At 43.3% G+C, this 17933-nt stretch overlaps 1 protein-coding gene across 5 annotated transcripts in view; it reads left to right on the top strand.

The window, feature by feature from the left end:
* BICD1 (BICD cargo adaptor 1) overlaps positions 1-16831 on the top strand; it is a 529680-nt gene extending 512849 nt beyond the window's left edge. For 2 of the 5 annotated variants that reach the window (XM_063928865.1, XM_063928869.1), the window contains one exon: positions 14586-16831. In XM_063928865.1, the coding sequence (XP_063784935.1) occupies positions 14586-14596 (11 nt within the window). In that variant the 3' untranslated portion in view covers positions 14597-16831. Of the gene's footprint in view, positions 1-8041; positions 8115-12704; positions 12748-14585 lie in introns of all 5 variants that reach the window. The other 3 variants (XR_010179730.1, XM_063928866.1, XM_063928867.1) reach the window with 3 other exon arrangements.
* The last annotated feature ends 1102 nt before the right edge of the window (positions 16832-17933 follow it).

Raw genomic sequence — 17933 nt, forward strand, 5'->3', positions numbered from 1 at the left:
CAGTGGTATATGGTGAGCTATACTGGATTTGTGGCACTGGGTGCGCTGTATTGTAGTAGTGGTACTGGGTGAGCTGTAGTGGAACAGTGGTCTATGGTGAGCTATATTGGATTAGTGGCACTGGGTCAGTTGTACTGTAGCAGTGGTACTGGGTGATCTGTAGTGGAACAGTGGTATATGGGGATCTATACTGGATTAGTGGTACTGGGTGATCTGTACTGTAGCAGTGGTACTGGGTGAGCTGTACTGTAGCAGTGGTACTGGGTGATCTGTAGTGGAACAGCAGTATATGGGGATCTATACTGTATTAGTGGTACTGGGTGAGTTGTACTGGAGCTGTGGTACTGGGTGATCTGTAGTTTAACCGTGGTATATAGTGAGCTATACTGGATTAGCAGCACTGGGTGGGTTGTACTGTAGCAGTGGTACTGGGTGAGCTATACTGGATTAGCAGCACTGGGTGAGCTGTACTGTAGCAGTGGTACTGGGTGAGCTGTAGTGTAAGCGTGGTATATAGTGAGCTATACCGGATTAGCAGCACTGGGTGAGTTGTACTGTAGCAGTGGTACTTGGTGAGCTATACTGGATTAGCAGCACTGGGTGAGCTGTACTGTAGTAGTGGTACTGGGTTGAGCTGTACAGGAGCAGTGGTACTGAGTAAGTTGTACTAGATCAGTGGTACTGGGTGATCTGTAGTGGAACAGTGGTATATGGTGAGCTATACTGGATTAGCAGCACTGGGTGAGCTGTACTGTAGCAGTGGTACTGGGTGAGCTGTACTGTAGCATTGGTACTGGGTGAGCTGTAGCGGAACAGTGGTATATGGTGAGCTATACTCGATTAGCAGCACTGGGTGAGCTGTACTGTAGCAGTGGTACTGGGTGAGCTGTACTGTAGCAGTGGTACTGGGTGATCTGTAGTGGAACAGTGGTATATGGTGAGCTATACTGGATTAGCAGCACTGGGTGAGCTGTACTGTAGCAGTGGTACTGGGTGAGCTGTACTGTAGCAGTGGTACTGGGTGAGCTGTAGCGGAACAGTGGTATATGGTGAGCTATACTGGATTAGCAGCACTGGGTGAGCTGTACTGTAGCAGTGGTACTGGGTGAGCTGTACTGTAGCAGTGGTACTGGGTGAGCTGTAGCGGAACAGTGGTATATGGTGAGCTATACTGGATTAGCAGCACTGGGTGAGCTGTACTGTAGCAGTGGTACTGGGTGAGCTGTACTGTAGCAGTGGTACTGGGTGATCTGTAGTGGAACAGTGGTATATGGTGAGCTATACTGGATTAGCAGCACTGGGTGAGCTGTACTGTAGCAGTGGTACTGGGTGAGCTGTACTGTAGCAGTGGTACTGGGTGAGCTGTAGCAGAACAGTGGTATATGGTGAGCTATACTGGATTAGCAGCACTGGGTGAGCTGTACTGTAGCAGTGGTACTGGGTGAGCTGTACTGTAGCAGTGGTACTGGGTGAGCTGTACTGTAGCAGTGGTACTGGGTGAGCTGTAGCGGAACAGTGGTATATGGTGAGCTATACTGGATTAGCAGCACTGGGTGAGCTGTACTGTAGCAGTGGTACTGGGTGAGCTGTACTGTAGCAGTGGTACTGGGTGAGCTGTAGCGGAACAGTGGTATATGGTGAGCTATACTGGATTAGCAGCACTGGGTGAGCTGTACTGTAGCAGTGGTACTGGGTGAGCTGTACTGTAGCAGTGGTACTGGGTGATCTGTAGTGGAACAGTGGTATATGGTGAGCTATACTGGATTAGCAGCACTGGGTGAGCTGTACTGTAGCAGTGGTACTGGGTGAGCTGTACTGTAGCAGTGGTACTGGGTGAGCTGTACTGTAGCAGTGGTACTGGGTGAGCTGTAGCGGAACAGTGGTATATGGTGAGCTATACTGGATTAGCAGCACTGGGTGAGCTGTACTGTAGCAGTGGTACTGGGTGAGCTGTACTGTAGCAGTGGTACTGGGTGAGCTGTAGCGGAACAGTGGTATATGGTGAGCTATACTGGATTAGCAGCACTGGGTGAGCTGTACTGTAGCAGTGGTACTGGGTGAGCTGTACTGTAGCAGTGGTACTGGGTGATCTGTAGTGGAACAGTGGTATATGGTGAGCTATACTGGATTAGCAGCACTGGGTGAGCTGTACTGTAGCAGTGGTACTGGGTGAGCTGTACTGTAGCAGTGGTACTGGGTGAGCTGTAGCGGAACAGTGGTATATGGTGAGCTATACTGGATTAGCAGCACTGGGTGAGCTGTACTGTAGCAGTGGTACTGGGTGATCTGTAGTGGAACAGTGGTATATGGTGAGCTATACTGGATTAGCAGCACTGGGTGAGCTGTACTGTAGCAGTGGTACTGGGTGAGCTGTACTGTAGCAGTGGTACTGGAGGAGCTGTAGCGGAACAGTGGTATATGGTGAGCTATACTGGATTAGCAGCACTGGGTGAGCTGTACTGTAGTAGTGGTACTGGGTGAGCTGTACTGTAGCAGTGGTACTGGGTGAGCTGTAGCGGAACAGTGGTATATGGTGAGCTATACTGGATTAGCAGCACTGGGTGAGCTGTACTGTAGCAGTGGTACTGGGTGAGCTGTACTGTAGCAGTGGTACTGGGTGATCTGTAGTGGAACAGTGGTATATGGTGAGCTATACTGGATTAGCAGCACTGGGTGAGCTGTACTGTAGCAGTGGTACTGGGTGAGCTGTACTGTAGCAGTGGTACTGGGTGAGCTGTAGCGGAACAGTGGTATATGGTGAGCTATACTGGATTAGCAGCACTGGGTGAGCTGTACTGTAGCAGTGGTACTGGGTGAGCTGTACTGTAGCAGTGGTACTGGGTGAGCTGTACTGTAGCAGTGGTACTGGGTGATCTGTAGTGGAACAGTGGTATATGGTGAGCTATACTGGATTAGCAGCACTGGGTGAGCTGTACTGTAGCAGTGGTACTGGGTGAGCTGTACTGTAGCAGTGGTACTGGGTGAGCTGTAGCGGAACAGTGGTATATGGTGAGCTATACTGGATTAGCAGCACTGGGTGAGCTGTACTGTAGCAGTGGTACTGGGTGAGCTGTACTGTAGCAGTGGTACTGGGTGATCTGTAGCAGAACAGTGGTATATGGTGAGCTATACTGGATTAGCAGCACTGGGTGAGCTGTACTGTAGCAGTGGTACTGGGTGAGCTGTACTGTAGCATTGGTACTGGGTGAGCTGTAGCGGAACAGTGGTATATGGTGAGCTATACTCGATTAGCAGCACTGGGTGAGCTGTACTGTAGCAGTGGTACTGGGTGAGCTGTACTGTAGCAGTGGTACTGGGTGATCTGTAGTGGAACAGTGGTATATGGTGAGCTATACTGGATTAGCAGCACTGGGTGAGCTGTACTGTAGCAGTGGTACTGGGTGAGCTGTACTGTAGCAGTGGTACTGGGTGAGCTGTAGCGGAACAGTGGTATATGGTGAGCTATACTGGATTAGCAGCACTGGGTGAGCTGTACTGTAGCAGTGGTACTGGGTGAGCTGTACTGTAGCAGTGGTACTGGGTGAGCTGTAGCGGAACAGTGGTATATGGTGAGCTATACTGGATTAGCAGCACTGGGTGAGCTGTACTGTAGCAGTGGTACTGGGTGAGCTGTACTGTAGCAGTGGTACTGGGTGATCTGTAGTGGAACAGTGGTATATGGTGAGCTATACTGGATTAGCAGCACTGGGTGAGCTGTACTGTAGCAGTGGTACTGGGTGAGCTGTACTGTAGCAGTGGTACTGGGTGAGCTGTAGCAGAACAGTGGTATATGGTGAGCTATACTGGATTAGCAGCACTGGGTGAGCTGTACTGTAGCAGTGGTACTGGGTGAGCTGTACTGTAGCAGTGGTACTGGGTGAGCTGTAGCGGAACAGTGGTATATGGTGAGCTATACTGGATTAGCAGCACTGGGTGAGCTGTACTGTAGCAGTGGTACTGGGTGAGCTGTACTGTAGCAGTGGTACTGGGTGATCTGTAGTGGAACAGTGGTATATGGTGAGCTATACTGGATTAGCAGCACTGGGTGAGCTGTACTGTAGCAGTGGTACTGGGTGAGCTGTACTGTAGCAGTGGTACTGGGTGAGCTGTAGCGGAACAGTGGTATATGGTGAGCTATACTGGATTAGCAGCACTGGGTGAGCTGTACTGTAGCAGTGGTACTGGGTGAGCTGTACTGTAGCAGTGGTACTGGGTGAGCTGTACTGTAGCAGTGGTACTGGGTGAGCTGTAGCGGAACAGTGGTATATGGTGAGCTATACTGGATTAGCAGCACTGGGTGAGCTGTACTGTAGCAGTGGTACTGGGTGAGCTGTACTGTAGCAGTGGTACTGGGTGATCTGTAGTGGAACAGTGGTATATGGTGAGCTATACTGGATTAGCAGCACTGGGTGAGCTGTACTGTAGCAGTGGTACTGGGTGAGCTGTACTGTAGCAGTGGTACTGGGTGAGCTGTACTGTAGCAGTGGTACTGGGTGAGCTGTAGCGGAACAGTGGTATATGGTGAGCTATACTGGATTAGCAGCACTGGGTGAGCTGTACTGTAGCAGTGGTACTGGGTGAGCTGTACTGTAGCAGTGGTACTGGGTGAGCTGTAGCGGAACAGTGGTATATGGTGAGCTATACTGGATTAGCAGCACTGGGTGAGGTGTACTGTAGCAGTGGTACTGGGTGAGCTGTACTGTAGCAGTGGTACTGGGTGATCTGTAGTGGAACAGTGGTATATGGTGAGCTATACTGGATTAGCAGCACTGGGTGAGCTGTACTGTAGCAGTGGTACTGGGTGAGCTGTAGCGGAACAGTGGTATATGGTGAGCTATACTGGATTAGCAGCACTGGGTGAGCTGTACTGTAGCAGTGGTACTGGGTGAGCTGTACTGTAGCAGTGGTACTGGGTGAGCTGTACTGTAGCAGTGGTACTGGGTGAGCTGTAGCGGAACAGTGGTATATGGTGAGCTATACTGGATTAGCAGCACTGGGTGAGCTGTACTGTAGCAGTGGTACTGGGTGAGCTGTACTGTAGCAGTGGTACTGGGTGATCTGTAGTGGAACAGTGGTATATGGTGAGCTATACTGGATTAGCAGCACTGGGTGAGCTGTACTGTAGCAGTGGTACTGGGTGAGCTGTACTGTAGCAGTGGTACTGGGTGAGCTGTACTGTAGCAGTGGTACTGGGTGAGCTGTAGCGGAACAGTGGTATATGGTGAGCTATACTGGATTAGCAGCACTGGGTGAGCTGTACTGTAGCAGTGGTACTGGGTGAGCTGTACTGTAGCAGTGGTACTGGGTGATCTGTAGTGGAACAGTGGTATATGGTGAGCTATACTGGATTAGCAGCACTGGGTGAGCTGTATTGTAGTAGTGGTACTGGGTGAGCTGTACTGTAGCAGTGGTACTGGGTGAGCTGTAGCGGAACAGTGGTATATGGTGAGCTATACTGGATTAGCAGCACTGGGTGAGCTGTACTGTAGCAGTGGTACTGGGTGAGCTGTACTGTAGCAGTGGTACTGGGTGATCTGTAGTGGAACAGTGGTATATGGTGAGCTATACTGGATTAGCAGCACTGGGTGAGCTGTACTGTAGTAGTGGTACTGGGTGAGCTGTACTGTAGCAGTGGTACTGGGTGAGCTGTAGCGGAACAGTGGTATATGGTGAGCTATACTGGATTAGCAGCACTGGGTGAGCTGTACTGTAGCAGTGGTACTGGGTGAGCTGTACTGTAGCAGTGGTACTGGGTGAGCTGTACTGTAGCAGTGGTACTGGGTGAGCTGTACTGTAGCAGTGGTACTGGGTGAGCTGTACTGTAGCAGTGGTACTGGGTGAGCTGTAGCAGAACAGTGGTATATGGTGAGCTATACTGGATTAGCAGCACTGGGTGAGCTGTACTGTAGTAGTGGTACTGGGTGAGCTGTACTGTAGCAGTGGTACTGGGTGAGCTGTACTGTAGTAGTGGTACTGGGTGAGCTGTACTGTAGCAGTGGTACTGGGTGAGCTGTACTGTAGTAGTGGTACTGGGTGAGCTGTACTGTAGCAGTGGTACTGGGTGAGCTGTAGCAGAACAGTGGTATATGGTGAGCTATACTGGATTAGCAGCACTGGGTGAGCTGTACTGTAGTAGTGGTACTGGGTGAGCTGTACTGTAGCAGTGGTACTGGGTGAGCTGTACTGTAGTAGTGGTACTGGGTGAGCTGTACTGTAGCAGTGGTACTGGGTGAGCTGTACTGTAGTAGTGGTACTGGGTGAGCTGTACTGTAGCAGTGGTACTGGGTGAGCTGTAGCAGAACAGTGGTATATGGTGAGCTATACTGGATTAGCAGCACTGGGTGAGCTGTACTGTAGTAGTGGTACTGGGTGAGCTGTACTGTAGCAGTGGTACTGGGTGATCTGTAGTGGAACAGTGGTATATGGTGAGCTATACTGGATTAGCAGCACTGGGTGAGCTGTACTGTAGTAGTGGTACTGGGTGAGCTGTACTGTAGCAGTGGTACTGGGTGAGCTGTACTGTAGTAGTGGTACTGGGTGAGCTGTACTGTAGCAGTGGTACTGGGTGAGCTGTACTGTAGCAGTGGTACTGGGTGAGCTGTACTGTAGCAGTGGTACTGGGTGAGCTGTAGTGTAACAGTGGTATATGGTGAGCTATACTGGATTAGTGGACGGCAGTGTGGGCGCTCATTTGTGGTACTTGTGTAAGACACTTTCCATGAATTTATTAGAGAATGAAAAGAACATGAAGGGCCTGACTCAGATGTAGCCTCTACCGCGTCTATTGCTGCAGTGGATGGCCTTCCTACAGATACACCCACTGGTCGTTATATCACATATTGCACCAGCCCTACGGAGGCGCAGAATCTATGTCTGAACATGGGCGCTGGTGCCAGTGCAGATGCGTCTGGCGATCCAGCCCGTCCCCCCGTCCCCACTGCCACCCGGGAGCGCCCACTAAAAGCCACAGCTCTTGCACCCAAATTTTTTCTACGTCTGCCAGCAGTGATCAATGGGATGTACGCGCAGTACAGTCATCATCGGACAACTGCGTGACTATCGCCACTGCGTGCACTTAGCACGGTCCTCTGAATCAGGCTGTAAGAGCGGTAAGAGGTTAGCAGTCCCTTACCCCTAACCATGGGCCAAACAGCAGCCTAAATGCTACCTACAGTATATACTAATAGGCTCATTTATCAATGAGTGATAAATTTCACCGTGAGTGATAAATTGCACCAACCAATCAGCTCCGAACTGTCATTTTTCAAACACAGTCTGTTAGATGGCAGCTAGGAGCTGATTGGCTGGTGCAATTTATCACTCACAGTGAAATTTATCACTCATTGATAAATGAGCCCATAAGGGCCTAATTCAAGGTTGATTGCAAAACAACATTTTCCTCTAATGGGCAAAACCATGTGCACTGCAGGTGGGGCAGATGTCACATGTGCAGAGAGAGTTAGATTTGGGTGGGTTATATTGTTTCTGTGCAGGCTTGAACACACCCCACCCAAATCTAACGCTCTCTGCACATGTTACATCTGCCCCCACCTGCAGTGCACATGGTTTTGCCCATCAGAGGAAAATGTTATTTTGCAATCAACCTTGAATTAGGCCCTAAGTACAATAATTAGACCCATCCCAGTACACCCCCCTCCCCCTTACACACACACACACACACACACACACACACACACACACACACACACACATCTTTGTGCTAAATAAAACCACAATGTCCACAATATGTTTTATGGTTTGTGTTATATTGTGCATTTGTACTGTATTTGTGTAAAGAATACACTTAAACATTACCTTTTATATGTTGAAGCGGGTACAGGGAAGGATTCTCATTACTACTGCATAATGTACCCTTAGTATCACACTAATGATATATATAGGTTTGTGGCTTCTGCAGATATAAAACCTCTTGAATGTATGTGACCTGTAACATTGCCATTCTCTGCTGCTTTCTCTTTTCTGTGTAACCAAGGACTGTGTCACCTCTTGTATATATGTCTAATTAATCAGTCTCTTGTAGATTGTCAGCAGCCTGCTGCCTCAGCGCCACAGTACTCACAACTAACCCAGCGGCATTACTACCCGCCCGCCAGGTAACGTGCAGCTAACACTCTTCTCTGTCTCTTTCTCCTGTCTCCCTGCATGCAGTCAGCTAGCATCCCACTGTACTCTTATTCCCTCTCCGTGTTATTCTACTAGGAGACCCCGTTTCAGGTCCTGTGCTAGCTGTTCTAATATGGATTCATATTGTAAACTCACTACAGTATATTTCAGTTATATTTGTGATGTCACTCCAGTGAAATATAACCTGGTATTTGGTGAGCAGTGATGTCACTTCTGGGGAATATAACCTGGTATTTGGTGAGCAGTGATGCCACGCCAGTGAAATATAACCTGGTATTTGTTGAGCAGTGATGTCACTCCAGTGAAATATAACCTGGTATTTAGTGAGCAGTGATGCCACACCAGTGAAATATAACCTGGTATTTGGTGAGCTGTGATGTCACGCCAGTGAAATATAACCTGGTATTTGTTGAGCAGTGATGTCACTCCAGTGAAATATAACCTGGTATTTGGTGAGCAGTGATGCCACGCCAGTGAAATATAACCTGGTATTTAGTGAGCAGTGATGTCACTTCTGGGGAATATAACCTGGTATTTGGTGAGCAGTGATGTCACTCTTGGGGAATATAACCTGGTATTTGGTGAGCAGTGATGTCACTCTTGGGGAATATAACCTGGTATTTGGTGAGCAGTGATGTCACTCTAGTGAAATATATCCTGGTATATAGTGAGCAGTGATGTCACTTCTGGGGAATATAACCTGGTATTTGGTGAGCAGTGATGTCACTCTAGTGAAATATAACCTGGTATTTGGTGAGCAGTGATGTCACTCTTGGGGAATATAACCTGGTATTTGGTGAGCAGTGATGTCACTCTAGTGAAATATATCCTGGTATATAGTGAGCAGTGATGTCACTTCTGGGGAATATAACCTGGTATTTGGTGAGCAGTGATGTCACTCTTGGGGAATATAACCTGGTATTTGGTGAGCAGTGATGTCACTCTAGTGAAATATAACATGGTATTTAGTGAGCGGTGATGCCACTCCTGTCACCTGTGTAATATAACCTGGCATTTGGCGAGCAGTGATGTCACTTTTGTCACCTGTGGAATACAATCTGGTATTTAGTGAGCAGTGATGTCACTTCTGGGGAATATAACCTGGTTTATAAAGAAGGGTTATGTGAGGTACTGCGCCACTCCTAGATGCGGCTGTAGGGTCTGGGTAGCAGCTGTAGAACAAATGGAGAGTGTACTATAAACACCCCCTAGAGTTATATAAGGTGCAAAGAAAAAATGTTCAGCGCTCCCCCTTTCCCCCTTCCTGAGAGTTTATATATTATATATACAATATAATTCGCTGTTAAATAATATTCACAATCAATAGAATTAAAAAAATATTTTTTATTCAAAGTATATAAGGTTGTTTAAAAAGTCATATGTAAAAAAATGAATTGTTCTCAGATAATTGATCAATTAATTAATTAAGATACAATTAAATTTATGAAGTGTAAAGAGGACCTATAAGGTTATAAAATGCAGTTTACCAATCCTAATACCAAGTTGATGTCAGAAAAAACTAATAATGAACCAATTAAAAATAAAACTTTGTTAAAAGTAAATAGACCTGTATAAATAAATATATTACAAACCTAATACCGGTATACAAAAACAGACATGCAACACAGATGTGGACACAAGTGGAGGCTGCAGTATTTTCACCTGTGGGTACACTTTTTAGCGTTTTACCCCATTAGGTGCATGTAAAGTCTCTATAAGATACAGTCTGAGTTTCACCTATGGGCAGTCTGTGGTTGTAGCGTGATAGGATTCACTTAGATCTTTAAAAGCAATCAAAGGCTCCTGGAAGGTACTAAATTCCTTGCATGGAATAAGTCCTGTTAGTACCTTAATCCGTTGTTCCGCAATCGACGCGTTTCGCCTTGGTATATCCTGACGAAGCCTATACCAAGGCGAAACGCGTCGATTGCGGAACAATCGATCCCTGCACGGAGTCCGGAGACAGAGAGACACGGAGCAGCGGGTGTCTGCCGGCAGACCACGAGAACCTCACCACTCCGCCAACGGATTAAGGTACTAACAGGACTTATTCCATGCAAGGAATTTAGTACCTTCCAGGAGCCTTTGATTGCTTTTAAAGATCTAAGTGAATCCTATCACGCTACAACCACAGACTGCCCATAGGTGAAACTCAGACTGTATCTTATAGAGACTTTACATGCACCTAATGGGGTAAAACGCTAAAAAGTGTACCCACAGGTGAAAATACTGCAGCCTCCACTTGTGTCCACATCTGTGTTGCATGTCTGTTTTTGTATACCGGTATTAGGTTTGTAATATATTTATTTATACAGGTCTATTTACTTTTAACAAAGTTTTATTTTTAATTGGTTCATTATTAGTTTTTTCTGACATCAACTTGGTATTAGGATTGGTAAACTGCATTTTATAACCTTATAGGTCCTCTTTACACTTCATAAATTTAATTGTATCTTAATTAATTAATTGATCAATTATCTGAGAACAATTCATTTTTTTACATATGACTTTTTAAACAACCTTATATACTTTGAATAAAAAATATTTTTTTAATTCTATTGATTGTGAATATTATTTAACAGCGAATTATATTGTATATATAATATATAAACTCTCAGGAAGGGGGAAAGGGGGAGCGCTGAATATAACCTGGTATTTGGTGAGCAGTGATGTCACTTCTGGGAATATAAGCTGGTATTTGGTGAGCAGTGATGTCACTCCAGTGAAATATAACATGGTATTTGGTGAGCAGTGATGTCACTTCTGGGGAATATAACCTGGTATTTGGTGAGCAGTTATGTCACTCCTGTCACCTGTGGAATATAACCTGGCAATTGGTGAGCAGTGATGTAACTTCTGGGTAATATAACGTGGCATTTGGTGAGCAGTGATGTCACTCCTCTGAAATATAACCTGGTATTTTGTGAGAGCAATTGTGTAACATTGCCTTCTGCTATACTGTTCCATGTTGGAATATATAACTGTCAGTGACTGTAACATACACCCGGTGATAATCACATACAACTTTCATTTTGTTTCAAATGACTTACTTTTTATGATATTGAATAATGAACTATAAAATTTAAAGACTAATAGAAGGCACCACTGAGCTGCATATAACGTACTTACCCTGAGTATTTATATTGTCACATCGTATTTAAGCTTTAGTAACTCTACCCCTCAATGTCTTTTGTTGAAGTATAAACATGCAGGTGGTCAGTGAGCGCATATTATGTACCTATTGGCTTGGTTGAGTCTAAATTCAAGTGGGCTAAAGGACCTTGTCTCTCACGTTACCCTTCCCTCCTGCAGCCTAACCCTAACCATCCCTTCAGCACAGCCAAACCCTAACTATCCCTTCCCCGCAGCCTAACCCTAACCATCCCTTTCCTGCAACCAAACCCTAACCATCCCTTCCCCGCAGCCTAACCCTAACCATCCCTTCCCCGCAGCCTAACCCTAACTATCCCTTCCCCGCAGCCTAACCCTAACTATCCCTTCCCCGCAGCCTAACCCTAACCATCCCTTCCCTGCAACCAAACCCTAACCATCCCTTCCCCGCAGCCTAACCCTAACCATCCCTTCCCGCAGCCTAACCCTAACCATCCCTTCCCCGCAGCCAAACCCTAACCATCTACTCACCACAGCCAATCGCTAACCTTCCCTAACCCCCCCCCCCCCCGCAGCCTAACTTTTAACACCCTCCGCAGCCTAACCCTATCTGTCGCCCTGCTGCGCTCAACCCTCTCCCTCATGAGGAGGTGGGTCACGGGTCACAGGTTGTGACATCAGAGGTCCTTTAGCCCACTTGGATCTAGTATCTACCCTATCACCTTACACAAGCGGGGCACCCCTACACTCCGATTTTTGGAACCGCCCATGGACAAGATATACTGACCCCGTTTTGTCCAACTGGAATTGCAAATGTTGGTTCAATGTTTATCGTATGGCTTCTTTAGGACTATTCACCAAGTTATGTTGGTTATATATAAAATACAGAAAATATTTATCCATTGCTGAAACATCCAGATGACAAGGGTGACAGACGCTATACTGTACAGGTAACATCTGATTGGCTGCTGAGTTACAGTACAATAAACACATTGCATCAAATTAGTCAATGATAATTCCACTCAATACTAATACTGAAGTTTAGGATGGCGTTAAGGGTGGAGTTAATATAGAAAAGCAGTGATTTGTTTGCCTGGATCCCGTGATGACGAAAAGCCACGCAGCGTTCATTTCTCTTCTCAGCGCTCAGCCTACATTAAAGTATCAGAGAAGTATGGGGCATTCAATGGGTGATATACTTAGAGAACATTGCAACAGTGAACAGAGCATACTGTACAGTAGGTGAGCTCTGTGCATGTAAAATCATTACTTACTAATATACCCACTGCCTGGTTTATTTTTATTGTATTATCTAATCGATTAACAGCATTTTATATCATCTCTGTTTATTGTAATTATAATTTTTTTTAATTAAATCTATTTTATTTAAAAAAAAATCACTTTATCATTTTATTGTAAGTTTACAAATCCTGTCTCCTAATTTTTAGATATATAGCTCCCTCTAGTGACAAATGCCCAGAACAGCAATAGGTATGGCAGATCAGGATGTAAATGCATTTGTTTATTTTAGTAATTTATTTAGAAATGTATTTATTTTGCATGTAGAGTAAATACTGCTTACTTTTGCATGTAGTGAGCAAATGCTGGGCAGCTTTTTTTACACTGCTATTTAGAGTTTAGCCAGACACGCCCCTCCCAAATCTAAATTTCTGAACATTTTATATCTGCCGCACCAGCAGTGCAACATGTTTTTTTTTTGCCAAAGTAATTTTTTTCCTTTTTTGTTTTTCTCTCAACCCTGAATCATCAACAAAATGTGTATTAATTATAAGTGTTTAAGAAACCACTGTAGACTACTACATGCAGTTGCAAAACACCAAGGGGGGAGTGTAATAGGGTGTCAGAATCAGAAAGTGAGAGATTTTGTGAGAGTTTTCATGGTTTTTTTTTTAAGTGGCAATCATTTATATGGCTTAATCACCCTGGGTTTCCCATGTAAATGATTGCTACTTTAAAAAAAGTTGGAAAACTCTCATAAAATCTCTCACTTTCTGATTCTCACACCCTATTACATTCCACCCCCCCAGCTATGAAAAGGTGGTATAATGGGCAGTACACACTGGAGAGATGTGTGCTGAGCGATCTGTCACAGACCGCTCAGCACACATCTCTCCTCCACCCTGCGCTCGGCACAGCACAATGTGTGCTGAGTGAGGGGGGTGGGGACGGGAGGGCCGCTCATTTCACCTAGCAGGTGAAATGAGCAATGTGCTAGATTGTGCAAGGCCAATCTAGCACCGGCGATAGCAACGCGCGGGGCCACGCATCACTATCGCTGGGGGGCATACACACGAGAGATCTAGTCAGATTGCTTAGATTTTAATCACGGATCTCTCCGTGTGTACCCCCCTTAACAGTGGATATAATCTGTTTTTTCATATACCTACTTAATTAAATAATAGAATAGGGATTGTTGTATCTTGCTGAATAGCTACACGTCTTCATAAAAAATATATACATATTTGTTTTTGCTAATTATATATTTGTATACAAATTTGTGTGTATTGTCTTTTTTATTTTCTGTGGTATACCCACAATGCATCAGTTTTCAGTACATGCTAAGGCTACAGTTGTGTCTGTAGGAGCCAGGTTTGTTAGATTAACTGCAAAGAGTTCTATGAAATATTTATAAGTGTTTTATCAATATTACTATATTGATGGACTGTGTTTTAATAGTTTACCAGCCTATAAAATAAAAAAAATTTAAAATCTACTGATTTATTTACTAACCATAATCACAGCGAACAACAACCATCATTTTTAATATTTTAGAGGTAAGAAAGTTTAATTCACAAAACCGATAATTATTAATAATTTCTTGTAAAACTATTTATTATTATTATGATTATTATTATTATTATATAGAGAGATATTTGTGCTACTGAAAAGATTTTTTTAAATATAAAGTGAATTTCAATAACTTAATGGCTCATATTTTAATTGGAAGGGCCCCAGAATTCAATATATTCTGAACTGTAAACTGCAATCCTGATTGTGGTATGTTTGAATTACCATAATGCTTTAAGATATAGGTTTGCTATCACACAAGAGGATACAATATAATTTGCAGTGTATGTAAATGTAATATGCCTTAAACATCTTACATAAGAGTGGGTGGGACTTTTGCCTTGGTGCCGCACTGCATTCTGCTGCGCTTGGGGAATTTTATGGGCAGATTACATATGATGCACGTTTCCCAGAAGCTGCTGTTGTCCTGAAGTCGTACTATATGTAGAAATGTCTTAAAATAAATTGTCAGCTACTAGATGTTTTAGCAAACTTTTTAAATATTGTTTCTTGTCTTCTAGTCCTAATTTAGCAGTCCAAGAAGATAAAACACATTCCAGTCAACAGTGTGCTCCCCTCAACTGTCTCTCCAAAACGCCCCCAGACCCTTAGACTTCGACGAATGCTAAAATAGGACTAAGAGGACTTCACCGGTGGCAATCACTATACTGGAGGTCTTCTGGCCAGAGAAAGTTCAGACATTTGCCTTCTTAGTGTACAGAGTCCAGATTTATACCACGATAAGAGAAGCACAGAACCCGAGAAGCTTGAAATCTGCCTATGCGAGGGCAATAATATAGTGACTTCTATCATAGTCAGTGCTGGCTGCATGGAATGAATCCAGGATGGTGACCTTTTTCTCTAACAAGAGTTACAGTGTTCCAGGATACTTAAGCCAATATATGAACCCGCATTGGAAGTATTTACTTAACGTAGTGTCGGCCATTAGATTTTATTGTGTTTTTATTATTTGTATTGCCATTATGAGCTTGTTATTTATTTATTTTCTTTCGTATATAATGTTGCACCTTTTGGGATGTTCTAAACACTTTACAAAAGAACTCTTCCTCAGGCTTCTTTATAGCTAGGCTGTAATCAGGGTACATAAGATCTCCATGGAATATGGAACACAGTAGCCATACCAAGGGAGCGGACACACTGGCTGAGGCTTATCGATTTTGGGCAGATTTTCAACAAAATCTGTTAGGTAAGCAAACATTGGTCAACGTCAGTATGACGGATCTTAATCCCACACATACATCGGTAAATATGAACCCACAGGATTCAGAGGTTGTTAGAAACGGTTAAAAAAAAAAACATTATTAAAAGGAAATCCATGCATTGAGTTTTTAATAAACTGTGCTCTGAAATGGCTACTAGAGCAGAGCAATTGGTGTCATACCCAAGGGCAAGAGAAGCTGACATTGCTGCTTAGGTGATATTATAAAGCTTGTTACGCTTTGACAAAAACCTGCAGGAGAAAATCTGTTAAGGATTACAGGAGGGCATATACACCGGTAAACCAATGATGTCTGAAGGTGGGCCTCATCAGTGAGGTGTTCCATTCTTGGCTACATCCAGCTTTAGTTGCCTAATCTCAGGTCATATTGACCAACCATCAATTCATATTTCTAAGTCCATTTTTTGGTGTTTGATTATATTTGCTTTTATAGCATAGCTCTTCCTGCGGGCGGCGGTCGTTCTCTGCACAGTTTGCGTCGGCCTCGCTATTGGAGAGTTAGAAATCAGTTTAGATTTATTTTGAAATCATTAATTATTTTACTGGCCAGTGTGTGGTCATTAACAACCTGCACATATAGCTGTGATTGAGGTGAAATTGAATGTCATTATTACCGTGTTCCGTTCATGCACTGATAAGTTTATGTACTTAATCCTACTTATTATTTATTTACTTTTTTAATACTAAAAAGGTTCTTGCTATTTGTTAACATTTTGTGTGACTACTGATGATTAAACACATAATGTATGAAATTGATTCACTGACCTTAGATTATATATATATATATATATATATATATATATATATGTATCTTGTTGGCAACGCAATGACTATAGATAGTCTTGATGTCTGTTCCAGGTGATCCCTCACTGGCTTAGGCATCAACAGTGTTACTTATTATAACAGGGACAGATTAATAATTATTGCAAGGCTGTTTGATTGATCTCCATAGCTGTATTTTAAAGGGGACTTCCATATGGTTTAAATGTGTGCAATTTTGCTAAATACATTCACTTTTCCATCTGACTCCCTCCAGTGCTTTTCAGCAATTTATTTATATGATCAAAGTCTACTAATTTTGTTGCCTTTCATGTCACTCTACTGTTTTGTGCTGCCTGCAATACAAAAACATCCAGGTACTAAGCAGTATTGTGTATTGACCCATAGGCAACACAAAGAAATGACCTTGTTGCACAGAAGGAATCCAGAAAGATATTTTTCGTAAATGGTGCAAGAGGGTGCATATAAAGCAACACTTTAAAGTTACCCGAAGGTGGAAATCCCTTTTAACGACCTTGAAATTTTTACTTAAGCAAAGCACTTGTGGTTCTAACAGGTTAATTTGTTTGAAAATAAGTAGCATGTAATGATGTGTGTGTGTGTGTGTGTGTGTGTGTGTGTGTGTGTGTGTGTGTGTGTGTGTGTGTGTGTGTAAAATTTAATATTTGGATTTTTCCTGATCCTTTCTCTAAATGCATATGAGGGAACAAAATATTTAATATTTGGAACAAAATCTTCATAGGAAAAGCGAAAAAGAGAATTTAAAATGAACTCTTAATGACTGTTAAAAGGATCACTGGAGTTGCCTTGTTCAATAAATAAACCCCACTAATTAAAAAAAAAATTCTCTACACACCGGTTTTTCTGTAATTTAGTCTATTAAAGGACCATTAAACTAAAAAAAAAGTTGCCTTATGTAAATCAGGAAAAGCCACATAAATACTGTATATAGAGCTGGCCCGTGACCAATTTGGTGGCCCTTAAATTGCAGCTAATACTGTGGGGATGGGCCTTCATGCCTGCTTGACACACCCCCTGGAGAAATGGCACCCTAGACATTTGCCTATATGGCCTATGGCCAGGGTCGGCTCTGTAAATATATGTAAAACATAAATCTGTGGTTTAATTTTCACCTATGCACAACAATTTCCAGTAGTGTGGAAGCTGTGCAAACAGATTTACTAGCAGCATTATAGAATATTTATGAAGTCCTAAAATATGTATACAGTCATCCCTTAAAATGTACATTTGACCAATCCAAGTGGAAAGTTAAAATAAAATATTAGAATTAGAGAATCTTTAGCCTCTAATCCTTCTCTTTTGAACAATTTTATTGCCTTTAGGAAGAGTTGGGTGGTGACTGCACAAATGCTTGTTGATGCAATTTACCATTGATGTGTGTCATTGTGCCCTGTTTCCTCCCCTATTCTGTGCCACAGAATCCTCTTCTACCTTACTGGTAATGGAGGTCAGATCCAATCCCTTTTTAAAGCAAAACTGAATTGTATGTAAAAAGCAATATTTACATATGGCACCACCTAATCAATAAACTACACTACAACAGCTGAAGGGTTCATTTCAAGTCAATACACAGAGCATCTTGTGAGTTGGGACTTTTAGACAATATTGTACATACAAAAATCCCCTTATTTAATAAACATAGAATCAGGATTTTCAGGGATTAATTTACTTTGTCCATTGACATTTTCTCCAGATCATATCACTTTTCCTACAGAAAACACTACATTTGTGTAATAAAATATTAATTTTTATATTAATTATATTATTTAATTATATTATAAAACTATTTTTTACATGATCATAATCCATCATTAAATCCTCTTCAGTT

Source organism: Pseudophryne corroboree, chromosome 6 (assembly GCF_028390025.1).
Source record: "Pseudophryne corroboree isolate aPseCor3 chromosome 6, aPseCor3.hap2, whole genome shotgun sequence".
NCBI lineage: Eukaryota > Metazoa > Chordata > Amphibia > Anura > Myobatrachidae > Pseudophryne > Pseudophryne corroboree.